The following is a 14,298-nucleotide window of genomic DNA, read 5'->3' as shown; positions in this document are numbered from 1 at the left end:
AATGAACTCGGGAAATAAATTAGAATAAAATGACAGTATAAAATAGGACCTGTTTCCTAGCAACATCAAATCAGTTTGTTATTCTACCGCCATGTGTCTGGGCATGTGTGTGCGTGTGTGCATGTGCGCGTGTGTATGTGTGAGAGTGTGCAAAAGCAAGGGAAAGGTTAAAAGATATCAGATTCATTTTTTGTCTTCAGATGTAACAAATCAGAGTTGACTTGATTTGCATCTTTTGGGGAATTATTTCTGCTCGTAAACACGTCACCCCAAAGCTCAAAACAAAAAGCTCCCAGACCGTCTGGACAAATCCTCAAGCTGTGTGACTGACAGAAGAGGAGACAGATTTGTGGATATGAGAAAGCCCTGGATGATTGGAAATGGATGCAGGGAGAATTGAGAGTCTCACAAGTATCACAATCAAATGTGGCTTATTTGTCGTATATGTGCAAATGGAAACTGTAAGCTCCAGAAAACAAAGCCTCCGAGTCTTGTCAGAGGAGCTGGCTTTGTTTGGGAAGACTGAAGACTTGGTTTGTGGTTTTTATCTTTCAAAAGCTGACTGAGGAGCTGTGTCAAATAAGATTTACATCTCAGTTTTTGGCAAATCGACAAACGTGACAGTTCTGAGCTTGATCCAATAAAGGCAAATGGACTCGGTAGAGTTCTTAAGACGTTTCACTTCTCATCTGGAAGACTTCTTCAGCTCTGGACAGACTGGAGTACAGAGCTCAAAAACACAAGACCGGGTCTGGTTTTCCCTTCTCATTCTGTCTTCACAATTGCATTACTTGGTAAGGCAAGACAGATAAAATGGTGTCTGTTCCCTTGGTGGCTTTGCTGGTAAATTGTTAGCCCTTCGCTTGAAACAGACTATGGTACAAACTAATTTTTAGCTTGTTAACTTAGCAAAAAAACCCAATCAAATTAGCAACATCTATGAACTTAATTTACAAACAGAACAGTTTTTACTATACAATTGGTTGTGTTATTAAATGGAAAACTGGAAAAACACTCAGATGTTGCCTACTGGATGCTTTCATTGACGTGTGTCATAGGATGAATCAATCTCCTTGAAGTTAGATTTTTTTCTCAGTTTCAAAGTCGGATCTCCGACTTCAGTTGCCATCCTGTGCATTTTTTCAAGTCGGAAGTTGGAAAATCACAAACTCTGAGGGTTTTTTGGGGGGAATAAAGGTATAAGTCGTTCATTAGTGCATTATATGGTGGAGATTAATGGTTCCTGAGGTCCCGGCTTTTGTTAAGGCTCATAACTTTTAATATCAGACTTCATCACCTGTTGTATTTAAAAGAATAATTAGTAGGAAAACTGCACATGGTTTATTTTCAGCCAAGGAGAGAAGAGAGGGTGCACTATCCTCAGGAAACAGGCCATAGAGAGGATAAGGTAGGACGCAACAAGTAAAAAAGGAAACAGTAAAGTCTAGTTTCATATTGTTTCCTGTGCTCATATTGTATTGTTGTATCATATTGTATCTTTGTGTAATGGTTTGCGTTGTGTGATAAGAATTAAGTCTGAAATTTATGGCTGTAAAAATTGTTGACTGCAGTTTCACCATCAAGCCTGTCTCATCTACACCAAACACTTGTGGTGGTGTTTAGAGTGGTATTATTTTCCTAAGAGGAGACATTTTTCTGAAGAGTAAACAGTATTAAACATAAGTCAGGCAGCATTATAAGATTCCACTCCAGATTTCATTCAAATACACCTGCCTTTCAAGATGTGCTGGATATGATGCCGCTGTAAAACCAATCACGTTCCCCAGCATTGCTGCCATTAGTCCTCATCAATACCTCAGGGTTTGACTCCAGCTCCCCCACCATGGTGAGAGTCAGTGGGTGCTGGGATGGGCTGCCATACACCTGCTGCGATGTGATGACGCTAATAAAGGAGTGTGGCGGGGGCCTCTGTGGACAGCTCTCCTGCATAATGTGACAGGGGATGGCTGGGGGGATGAGGGGGGAGACGGAAGCTGGGAGGTGTGGAGGGGGTTGTCGTGGCGTTACAGGCAGACAGCATGGCTGTTCCCCGACGGTGCCGCTACACCTCACATCAGAGCTGCTGTCTGCTCTGCTGATTTCCATACAGGCCAGGAGGAAGACGCCCGCTGAGAGATTTGGAGAAGAGGTGGAGGGGATTCCCAAGGTGTTCAGCCAGCACCCCCACCACCCCCCCTGGATGTGCCATGTATCACCATGACAACTGAGGCTGGCAGGAGTTCGGGGGTTTTATTCACACCTGGAGGAAACAGAAAACATCATTTGCATTTTTCACGAAGCCCAGCTCATCATGGCAGATTAACATGCTTCATGCAGAGAGCAGACCTGTTCCTTTGCTGGGAGCTTTGGTGTCCCCCTGCTTTGCTTTTGAGTGCACAGGATGACACAGTGTGCAAAAGCTAATTTAGTTTGGCACTAAACTCCAGGTGATGGGGCCCAGTAGTTCAGCATTTAAACAGAGCAGATTGTCTACATTTGCAAACTGGATGGAGAGTAATCTAGCCACTGTACACCATAGCCACTCTAATGCCTCTTCACTGAGCACTGAGAGCACAACTGTTGATTTAATGTTGTTCATTTTGTCATTTTATTAATGTGAAGTATCCAAGTAACTGATCAGCAACTGAAGAGATGATTAATTGTGGCATTTAGGGCCGCTTAACGGTCAAAAGGCAAAGTTACCTTCACATATCTTCTGTTTGCATCCAAACATTTCTTAGCTTAAGTTACATAAGCAAGAAATTTACATCATATTTACAGCTTATATGTGTTGTTACTGATGTCAGCTCTGGTCTGACCTCTGGGTGACTCTGCTGCTGCTGCTCTCCTTGTCTTGATTTTTCATGAATGCACATTAAAAAGAGGGGAGGTGTGCTCTTCCAAACTCAAACTTTGACATTCCACATTGGCACATGGAAGGGCAGAGAGCTCCCAAACCAGTGCCCCTGACGTAAAATTTTAGGGTTGCAAGCAGAAAATTTAGGGTTGCACGCTGTAAATCAACTTGCATATACACTATTCACATTTCCTCTCATTTTCACTGTTTTACTGATGAATACTTCAACAATAAATGCAGAAACGATTAGAAAAGTACTGAGAGTGCAGACCTCCGCCAAGCATATTATGATTGTCACGCAACACTTAAGTCCTACTTTAGTGTTATACTCCCTTTCAGCAGACTGTCTGCTACAATTTGGTGTTAGTTGCAGGTTTGTATGATAATTTAGTTCCTGACAGTGTTGAAAATTATGATGACCCAGTACATATTTCATATTCCAGATCTTAGTATCCAGAACGTTGCTGGGATTTGGATCGTACTTTTACATCTGCCAGAAATTATGGTGACCTTGTCTTGTATTGTTTTGCAAAGCAATCTGACCATTTATCCTCAAGTTATATACACATATGATGAGAACAGCCCTAGATGATAAAGAATCCTTTAAAAAAATCCTGGACCCAGATGATGATTCGGATCACCTCCAAAATTAGTTGATTCTTTCTTATCCCATTTTGAACATTTCCTGAAAATTTCATCAAGGTCATTTTGTTACTTTTTGTGTTATGGTGTTCATAGACAAACAAACAATCAGACAAACTCTCCCAAAAACATATCCTCCTTGGCAATAGTAATGATGTTTTTAATTGAAATTTTTTTGTGTATTATGTTAAATAAGTTATACAGCTTAAATCCTAAAAATGTAAAGTTAATGTTTAGGACAACAGGGGAATTTGCCGCAGATAGGTGAACTCGCACAGCCACTCATCCTCAAAACAGAATTTCCGGCTTTTTTTTTTGCCATGGCTATTGTTTCACAAAACAAGTCAGTCTCATTATCAAGAGTTGTCTCCTCTGGCACAAAATGTGTGGAAAATGTGGAGAAAGTAAGAACTGATAGTCCCTCCCCTTTTCAAACATCGGCCAATCACAGTGATCATTCACCTTCCCGCTCACACATACATTGGCTCACCTTCTTCTTTTGGGGTTTATATCAGTTGGCAGACAAACTCAACTGTGCATTATTTCCAGCAACTGGGCTGAACTGTGACGCAGAAGTTTGTAAGCAAAAAAATATTAAAGAGTAACAATAATATAAATAATCAGCACATTAGGAGATAGATGAAAAATTTACACTCACTGTTTTAAATTTTAGGGGTAAAATGCAACCATTTAGGGAAGTCTGGAGCCTTGAGAATGGAGCCATACTATCAAATTTATCTGAAGTCGTGCAAATGATACATTGTTTTGATGAGAGTGCTCCTGACCGAATGTGTATTTTCAGGCATACAACACAAAATGTAGCTAAGTGATTTTTTTTTTTAATCAAACTGTATCGACTGTATTTCGCCTTATTTTTTTCCCATGAGCCAAGACATCACCAGAATCTTACGTCTACTTCAACTTGTTTTTTCATCTTGACAGGGTTTCTGAGGAGAGCGCGGAGTTCTTTGAGCGCGTCAATGCCATCTTACAGAAACAGGAGAACATGCTACAGGCCGCCCAGGCCGAGGTAACCCTCCGCTCACCTTCCACCTTACCATCTGTTCCACATCTGAGGCATGTTCTTGGAGCTGCAACTCCTGGCTGCTGCTATGCACCCTTCTGTTGTGACCAGTGTGAGGTTCGAGGACAGAAGGGCTGAGGTTGAGTAGGGTGCTGGGAGGACTGAAGCTCAGCTGTGATGAGCTGCTGTAATTGGCAATGTACAGCTCCTCCTGCTGCCATGCTAACAAGGCAATCATAGTGTATTCACATCTTTACAGGGAGCTGTTTGATGTGTTTTTGTTCACATTGCTGGAAGATATGGATGTTAAGGACAAAAAGAGGAGAATGTTGTAATTAGCCTTTCACTATGGGCAGTTTACTGCTGATAAACGGGTGAAGTAGCTTTAAACGAAGATGTGGTGGGTGGATTGGTTGTCGCACTTTCCTTTGAGTCCAGTGAATTCAAGGTTTTGCTTTGTTTTTAATTTGTGGAAAATGTAGCAAAAAGGGCAGATTTCTGGATTAATCTTCCTCTTTTTCTTCTTCTCTTACAATAATGATCTCAAAACTGAGCTTGATTCATCTTTTAGCAATTTGGAGAGTTAGTCACAGTTAGCCAAGGCTATATTCAATGCTTTGGTGTGTGGGATCAGCTGACAGGGTATTAAACTAAGAGCTTCTTATTCAATATTTGAAGTATATTTTGCATGAGTAAAATGTTTTTTTGAACACAAACTTCCTCCAGAATTTTCACCAAAGCAGCTTTTGTTTGGGATTAAGTGCCTGTGTCCCCTCACAGAGCCAGAGAGGGGCCTGTACGGTGCCACCCCCACAGGAGCATGTGGACCAGTCTTTCATCCCCGACAGAAACAGCAGGACAGAGGTGCGTCAGCTCTGTTTTTATCCAGTTTCAGCAGGGATAAAATTCTGAAAAGTCACAAAAAACAGAACACAGTGAAGGCTTTTTTTTTTTTTTTTTCATTTTAATCTCAGCTTTTGATGTGCAGCAGAGCAGAACGCATGAAGGGAAAGGAACACAAGGCTTGTTATTAAGTGAAGTGTGTTTTCATGTAGCTGGACCTGCTTTATGAGGAGGCTGTGTACACAGTGGTCAACCGAGTGGGAGTACCACAACCAGAACATGTGAAAAGTGATGAAGAGCTGTTTGCTTATCTTCGAAAGGTATCTATCCATATACACATCTATACATCTAATGTGAAACTGTTTCTACTCTTTATATCCATCTCTTGAAATAACCTTGTTTTCAAAGAACCTTTCCTCACAGAAAATAGGGTGACGTCCATTTTTCTAAAACTGTTAAACTGTTGCTGTGGGGTGCCGTTATGCTCTGACCCGTAAGGCACTCCCCATTCTCGCCCTGTTTCATTCTCTATCCATTGTCCTGTCTTCTCTGAAAAAGGCATAAAAAGCCCAAAATAACAACTGTAAGAAAAGAATACACAAAGAACCCAACTGTTGTGATCAAATTGACAGCACGGGAGCCTTATTTTTTCTATTTTTCCATCAATGAAGAACAGACTGCTTTTGAGCTTTACCAAACCACTCTCAGTAATACCGTTTGTTATGCAAGGTGTTAATGTTGTGTTATTTGTTGTGTTACTGGTCGTGAGCAGGCTGTGAAAATGTGAACAGATGCTCTTGGCTCAGAGCTGGTTTAACGTCAAAGCCCAGTCACCGTGTGCTTATATTCATCTGTGATATAACATTCATTCAGATGATGTCGTGCTACCAATTGTCGCTTTTTTAAACCATTTTTTAAAGTATGCTACATTTTCAAGTTTTACAGCTGTCTGAGTGTTTCTCTCAGGTCTTTGATATGGGGGAAGAAGAACATGAGATCATTCTCCAAAAGGTGCTTGAAGCCAAGGTGAGGCATACTTTTTCCATATCATATTGTCTTGCTACAGTTGCAACAGACAACACGACTTTTAAGGCTGTGAATGAAGAAGTATTCATATCCTGAATAAAACAGTTAATCTATTTTACCTAAAACTTTGAATTCAAAAATCTGATTTGTGTGTCCCATTTTGTCCCTTTTAGCGAGTTATTGTTGTTTCAAAATGTTTTGTTTCGCTTTTGAGAAAAAGTTGAAGTTGTATAACTCACTAAGCTAAGAGTCATCCAGTTCTTTGTGTCAGCTTTGCTCTGCATTCAAACCCCCTGTGAGGAACTTTTAGGCAATTATGAAACCGACTGAAAAGCAAAGCATTTAAGAAGCCAGACTGGCAATTCTTTTATTGTATCTTTTAAAAACTGAAAAAGTTTTGAGGGGGGAAGTTTCACCAGAATGAGTACAAGTCTTTATATCATCAACAGCAAATGTTCACAAGTGGCACATTTGACTGCTGAGAGAGTCTGTGAGGAGTTTCAAAGTGATCTTGAAAAAGTGTCCCTTCCACATGTATGCCTGATGCTTGAAAATAATTTCTGAGTAATTTTGTAGTGATGGTGGACAGAGGAGCCTAAGTGTCAAACAGAAACAAACAAAGACAGTGTATGTGAGATTCTGGGCCAGAAGGCGGTGAGACAGTCCAACAGATCCTCCTCGCAGCATCTTTTAAGACATGGGGTTTTTTTCGTTTTGTTTTGTGTTCTTTTAATTCAATTTTTTTCTGGCAGAAAATCTAATCTCAGAATTACAAGATAAGCTCAGCTAAGGAAAGAGTTTTACATGTATGTTTTATCTTAATATTCTCAAGTTAAAGAGGGAGTAGAAAAAAATATATTAAAACAGCAAACCCTTTCAGCAGCATCTGTCTGAGGCACTTTGTTTTAGCTGCTGTCTCTTTAAGTCACTCCACAAACCCCTTTATTCTGAAAAGTGGGGATGGGTACCTTTCACATTTGATGCCAGGTACCTGGCAATTGGTACTGGTACTTAATGGTACCAATTTTTGGAATATTTTTGTGCCTTTGTGGTAAAAAATATCAATTTGTCTTAAAGTAAAGTTTTTTTTTTTTTTTCAATTTAACATATATATTCTTTAGTCTATAACCTTGCAATGCTGTGTTCATGTCCAGTATGAAAAATCGCCAACTCTTTCACTCCCTCATAGTCACAAGGATGCTTCTAGGTACCTAAACATGGTGCCTTTTGATTCTACGTGAATCGGTACTCGGTATTTTTGACAGAATTTGGTCAGTACCTATAAAAGTACCTCATTCGGTACCCATCCCTACTGAATAGCCAGCCCTCTAGGGGTCTGTCAGTGGAAGAGCCATAGGCAGGCCTTGGTGTTTGAGGCCCACCCCTCCAACAGGCCATGAACTAGCCAAGTGATCCTTATGCAATGACTGCATTGATTCAGCAGGTCTTGTGAAAATCTTGTTATGAGGGATTTCTACAATATGTGCTCATGTAGCTGTTTGAAAGTCTGCACACATTCAGTACACACATCCAGTGTTGTTACTTCATGTCCATGTGTAGAATATGGGAAAGCATTATTTCTTTCTTTAATAAAACACATTACAGAATGAACCTGTCACTGACCACAAGGTGCAGATGAAAAGTGTTTACTTGATCCTTGGCTGTGAAGCTTAAGAAGTGTTAGTGCTTTAACAACATTTTCTAATGCTCAAAGTTAGAGCGGTGCAGAAGTAATAAGGAGAAAGCCTGACCTGTGGAGCCACAGCTGGAGTGCTGCTGCCCTTGGAGATCTGTGAGATGAAAGACATCCAGCTCTTAACAGTCAGGTTTATGACTTTGGATTGACTGTTGGGGACCTTTTAGATACCTGATGATGGAGTGCTGCTCACATGCTGTGACCACTGTTCAAGTATTTTGCCATTTAGAAGTTGTTTTGCCTGCAGTTTAACATCAAGTTTTCCAGCCTGTGACTCAGAGACACATAAAGAAGCTTTTTTATGTACTCGTTCAACAGTGGGCAGGATTTTTATTTCTTCTAGATACAATAAGCTCAAGTCAAGAAAATGCACTTATGAGCCTGATGCTTGACTTTGGTAAGATTCGAAAACAGTTTTTTACAAAACAGCCAGTAAATTATTTTCTTACATTCTCTTTTGACAGAGAGCCACGTTTTCTTTGAGAGTGTCCGTCATGAAAGCAAAGAACCTGATGGCCAAGGATGCAAACGGTAAAACTTCCTAAGCACAATGATACCTTAATATGTTAAAATTCAAAAGATTTCTCCAAAGTTTGCTTTCTTAGGGAGCAGAAAGGAATTCTCACCTTGGTCTCACCTAATAAATTGTTCAGTGATTCATCTCCCTTAAGCTAACTTCACACATTACAGTCTGCAGCTCTTCATAGTGTTAGGGATACTCAGGCTGATGAGGTTCAGCATGCTGTGGTGATTCAATTCATTATTGGTAGAAGAGTTCCACTCTGCTCTCTGCTGTCTGTGGTATCATGACAAACATCATTATATTCTTTACCGCACATGAAATCGGCTTACAGAAATAATGAGCTCCGCATAGCAACAGAATGATGTGTGCCCTCATGTGCAGTATGTATGTTATTCAGTATATGAATAAGATTTCTGTATTGAATGAGAAGGAAAAGGCTGGGCTGCACATGAGGCTGTTAGCATTAAACTGCTGTGAGGAAATCTGAAGCACAGCTGCTGTATATATACATTGCACATGTATTACGAGTCTTAAGCATACTCAAACACCACATCTGGTGCATTAATTCTTATAATTCACTATCAGTCAGATAGTTGACTTGAACTCCCCACAACACTTACTGATTGTTATTTTCAAAATGATACCTTTGAGTTCTTCTGCAGAGCTGTTTTTGGCAAACACTCAGTCCTACTGATTCTAGATTTAAGCGTCTCATAAAAGGCTAAAATGGTATCCTATATTAAGGCTCTAAAATTTGTGGAAAAATCAGGCAGACATTAATAAAAAACTCAAAAAATAAATAAATAAAATAAAATAAAATAAAATAGATAATCAAACTGGGAACTTTTCTTTGGTCAACCCATTCCTTGGACATGTGAGCCAATTGTCCAGTGAAGACACTACTACTACTACTACTACTACTACTACTACCTATACTACTAACTATAATAATAATAATAATAATAATAATAATAATAATGATGATGATGATGATGATCAAATAAAAAATGAAATATGAAAAAAAGAAATATAATAATAATAATAATAATAATAATAATAATAATAATAATAATAATAATAATAATAATAAGTTTTTTTTACTACTTTTTTAAAAACATCCAGTGAAAATCACCTGAACATGTGCCTATTGAAAAAAAAACAAAAAACAAAAAAACAAACAAAAAAAAAAACAACTAAAAAGGGATGGTAGCAGTGTGACACACCTAAATTTAACAATTTGAAAAAATGTAATAAAGCCTGAAATATTAAACTGGTTGATAATGTTACAAAAGTAGTAATGAAAAAAATGCAATGAAACCCAAAAAGTAATAATCCAATCATGGTTGTTACATTTTAGGTCATTGTCAAGTTTCAGGCTCATGCAAGCCTATATATACCCAAGTACCCACAAAACTCAGACAATGGTAACACTATGAAAATGCCATGACAACAATCGTGTGGGTCGATATTGGTGCTCTATAGTTAAGGCTGAAAAGTAGTCGCTTTGGTTGTACAAGGACAAACCCACATAAGACAGATAAACTGCTTAATGTCTATGTAATAAGCTACTCTGTGTTGTCCTCGGGCCTGTCAGGATACAGCGACCCCTACTGCATGCTGGGAATCCTAGGGGGCCAGAGTCCTCAGGAACTGGACGACAAAAAGGAAAGAAAGTTCAGCTTCAGGAAGAGAAAAGAGAAGCTGGAGAAACGCTCCAGTACCAAAGAGGTGTTACCTGCCAGGTGTATCCAGGTGACCGAGGTCAAACCAGAGACTCTGAACCCGGTGTGGGATGAGCACTTTGTGTTGTGAGTGCAGCAGTTTGACCTTTAACAAACCAGTCTGGTGCCATGTGATACATTCCCTGGTTCATGTGTGAGAGTTTTGATAATGGAGATGAAAGTTAAGTCAGTGTTCCTTCCTTTTTCAGTGAAATTGAAGATGTCCACAATGACCTCTTACACCTTGACATATGGTAAGATTAATTTTGTCTTGTTTTGCCTTTATATGTATATAAACATAGTAGTTAGATCCACCTCATAGAGTACAAACAAAGGTAACAAGTAATTTTCAGCTGTGCCACCCGGTGTTATTTTACAAACACTCAGATCTCAGATTTTTTTTTCAAAACCTGCTCCTTTAGCTTTCTGCCCAAACTGACTTCATGTTCTGTTCATAAGTGCCAGACAATCAAAATGTATTACAGTCTGATTGCACAAAAATGTTGTTTTTGATCTCATATTATATAAGAGCTTGATCAAGGCAGATTTTCGCAGAAACATTAATAAATTTATCAAACACAGCCTGCAAAACAGCAGCACAACACGTCACATGTTACAGAAACTGTTTTATTAGAATTTAGGTTTCACAATTTCTGTGAACCAATAAAGGACCATGTTCTGAATTTCTTCCTCTCTTCAGGGATCATGATGATGATGTGTCCGTTGCAGAGGCCTGCAAAAAGCTCAATGAAGTCAGCGGACTGCGAGGCATGGGAAGGTAAAGGAAGTTCTGTCATTTGTTATCTTATTGAACAAAGCGGAGTGTTTTAAAATGAAACATGTTAGCTAGCAGCTCTTAAGAGGAAATTTAGCATGAGGTCATGAAGTCATGCACAGCTCATTGTCCCTTGTGTCATGTTTTCTCTTCAGGTATTTCAAGCAAATTGCTAAGTCAGTGCGTGCTAATGGATCTGCATCATCAGGCTCTGAGGAGAACGCAGACGACTTCCTTGGATGCATCAACATCCCTTTGAATGTGAGCGCTGAAGATTATTGTTTTTTAACAAACACTCTTCGGTCAGATTTTAAGAACTAAATGAAACACAACCTTAACAAGGGGTTATTCTGCTTTTTGTGGGTTCATACCTCCAAAGTAGCTACTGTTGTCTTCCTACAGGAGATACCAGTCGTGGGCTATGACACCTGGTTTAAGCTGGAACCACGATCAAGTACATCTAAAGTTCAGGGAGAATGTCACCTCTTACTGAAGCTCTTCACCTGCCAGGTGTGTATCATTAGACAGTGATCCATAGATGGTGAGGGGAAAATATTAACTTTAAATTCTCATTTTTGTCTTTCAGAGAGACACAGATTTGTCCAGGAAAGACTCAAATATCTCCATTCACAAGAAGCTGCTGAGTCAGATCATGGAATATGAGCACATTCATGTAAAGGTGATCTCTTTCACATTTCCTTCCAAAGCAACTGTCTTTATACTTAACCAGGTTTTTAGAGTATTAAATCATCGGACAGTTTTTTAAAAAACTGTTTTAATCATTACATCTTCAGCCGGCTTTGTGAGACCATTGTGTTTTATGGGGCTGGAAGGCAAGGCAGCTTTATTTCAATGAGCCCTTGAAGCAAAGTGCTCTGCAGAGTAATAAAACAATGAAAAAGTGCAGGAGTGAACAACTTCAGATTCATTAAAACAATGCATTTAAATTAATTAGAATAAGCTTTGGGCCAACAGAGAGTACAGTAGAAAGTGTTTAAAAAGTAAACATGAGAACATTTGATTCTTACTCATTCAGATTTAAATGAATATTAAAGTGAATCAGGATTTAACTAACCATCTTAAACCCCACTTTAACTTTTCTGGGTTTATCCAATTATCTGTTGTTTCTTATAGTTAGTTAGTTAGTTATTCTTTCTTCCAGACCCTTAGGGCCATATAAATAGAACAGATGATTAATAAAAAGAAATTAAAAAAGGAAAAACAGTTCATATGTTGACCATAATTAAAACACAGAGACATTTGTACCAATGTTTTCAGTAACACAGGGGGGGCCAACGAGTCAGGGACCAAGAGCCACAAACTCTTTGGTGCTACAGAGAGCCGCAAAAATTGTTGTGTTACAAATGCACTTCCTCTCACACATAAACGAAATGACATGGTATAAAAATCAATACATTTCCAATTTTCAAAGCGAGATTTATTGTGTTTGTAGCAGTGTTTACATTTGTTCTCGGAGCCCTGTAAAAAGGCAAATTTCTGTTTTACTGCAGAAGAGAAAGTTCTATCTATCTATCTATCTATCTATCTATCTATCTATCTATCTATCTATCTATCTATCTATCTATCTATCTATCTATCTATCTATCTATCTATCTATCTATCTATCTATCTATCTATCTATCTATCTATCTATCTATCTATCTATCTACAAGCACATAAGCGACTGAGGAGCACATGTAGAGAAAAGAAGCTGAAACTTAAGTATCAATTATGTATCAATCTCATGGCCCAAGTATTAATCAATACTGATCCCAACATTGGCACCAATGTATCAGTTTTATGAGTGGATCGAAGAGCCGCACACCAAAAGGCAAAGAGGCACATGCGGCTCACGAGCCACAGGTTGGCCACCCCTGCAGTAGCAGGGTGTGAACCTTGTGTCGCTCATTGTGAGCTGAGTGAGTGACATTGTTATGTCATTGTCTGAATCAACCCATCCACCCATGAAATTGTGCATGTAGTTTCTAAGAACAGCATAAAAAGTAGGCCCATTGTTATAAACAAACATGTGACTTGCACTTGACCATCGAGGTAATTTGAGAAATATTCTCAAAGCATCATTGTAAGATACCTGTAGCTTTTTCATTTTAGCTCTACTGTAGTTTCACCATAAATGAGCAGTGTACAGTGGAGTACAGTAAGCTCTAAAAAGCTCATTTTTAACATTGTCTGTACACACCTGAAATGTACGTGCTAACATATTAGCTTGTGCATACAATTTACTGCACTGACGCTGAACATCATCATCAGAGGTAAAAGTATACCACCTTGGCGGATACCATTTATCATATATGGAGATTCAAAGCCTCAAAGAGTTTCAAAAGAGTCATAGTCATTGTTCTAAAGGCTGACATCATAGGATAAGGCTAAGATGAGAGCCAACACTCACTTTCTTGACATGGCCTGAAGACACTTCTGTCAGATTTATCTCTGTCAGAAAACTTTGTTGCATCCGTTAGCTGGATCTGCTTCATACAGTTACTCAGTGTGTGCGTTCATGGAAATCAGAGATGAGTCACATCACTCTGAAAATAGCAGGAAACAAAAACTGAACAAAACAGCTCGTACTGTCTCATACTTAACAACTCTTCAGGAAATTACAATATGGTTTGGAGTACTAACGTTTTATATCTCTGCAGATTCATGTGGTTGAATTCCTCATTATGTGTCTGTACAAATCCAGTATAGATTTGTTTAAATGGAAATACCAAATGCCACTGTGTTTCTATAAACAGAGCATATTAAGTCTTTCTTTTGTTGTTATGAAAAAAATAACATATCCATCTGCTACATCCAATCAAAGAGAGAGCCCTACAACTGGAATGGGCAGGTTTGTCCCGCAGCATGGACTGTGCTGACTCACCACGCTGTGCAAACTGATCTCTCACCTCTGCAGCAAGCCATTATGTGAGTAAAACTGGAGGAATCAAATTGACAAAATCAAACCTAAAAGCTTAAGAATCTGTTTTTTTTAAAGAAAATGCACGTTTTGTTTTCAATGGCAGTCGCTGGCAGTGCTACAGCAGCCACCACAGGACTCAGAGGGTGTGCTACTCCCTGCTGCTGCGCCTCCTGAGGACCATTGATGCAGAGTGGGACCCTGTCGCTGTGAGGGGAGACCTGGTAGGTGCTTGTACTGAAAAAAAAGAAAGAAAAAGTCTTTCATCATC

General features: G+C 39.1%; 1 protein-coding gene across 1 annotated transcript in view; it reads left to right on the top strand.

The window, feature by feature from the left end:
- Positions 1-14,298, top strand: part of baiap3 (BAI1 associated protein 3) — a 48,106-nt gene that overhangs the window by 17,282 nt on the left and 16,526 nt on the right. The window contains exons 3-15 of the mRNA XM_074696511.1: positions 4,442-4,529; positions 5,304-5,387; positions 5,579-5,686; positions 6,333-6,392; positions 8,553-8,619; positions 10,206-10,419; positions 10,542-10,586; positions 11,033-11,110; positions 11,263-11,368; positions 11,510-11,617; positions 11,694-11,786; positions 13,932-14,035; positions 14,134-14,251. Of these exons, the coding sequence (XP_074552612.1) occupies positions 4,442-4,529; positions 5,304-5,387; positions 5,579-5,686; positions 6,333-6,392; positions 8,553-8,619; positions 10,206-10,419; positions 10,542-10,586; positions 11,033-11,110; positions 11,263-11,368; positions 11,510-11,617; positions 11,694-11,786; positions 13,932-14,035; positions 14,134-14,251 (1,273 nt within the window). The remainder of the gene's footprint in view (positions 1-4,441; positions 4,530-5,303; positions 5,388-5,578; positions 5,687-6,332; positions 6,393-8,552; positions 8,620-10,205; positions 10,420-10,541; positions 10,587-11,032; positions 11,111-11,262; positions 11,369-11,509; positions 11,618-11,693; positions 11,787-13,931; positions 14,036-14,133; positions 14,252-14,298) is intronic.

This window comes from Halichoeres trimaculatus, unplaced genomic scaffold (genome assembly GCF_033239565.1).
Source record: "Halichoeres trimaculatus isolate MK-OKI-2021-1 unplaced genomic scaffold, fHalTri1.1 fHalTri1_scaffold_20, whole genome shotgun sequence".
Classification (NCBI taxonomy): Eukaryota; Metazoa; Chordata; class Actinopteri; order Labriformes; family Labridae; genus Halichoeres; species Halichoeres trimaculatus.
This window is presented reverse-complemented; position numbering and strand designations above follow the sequence as displayed.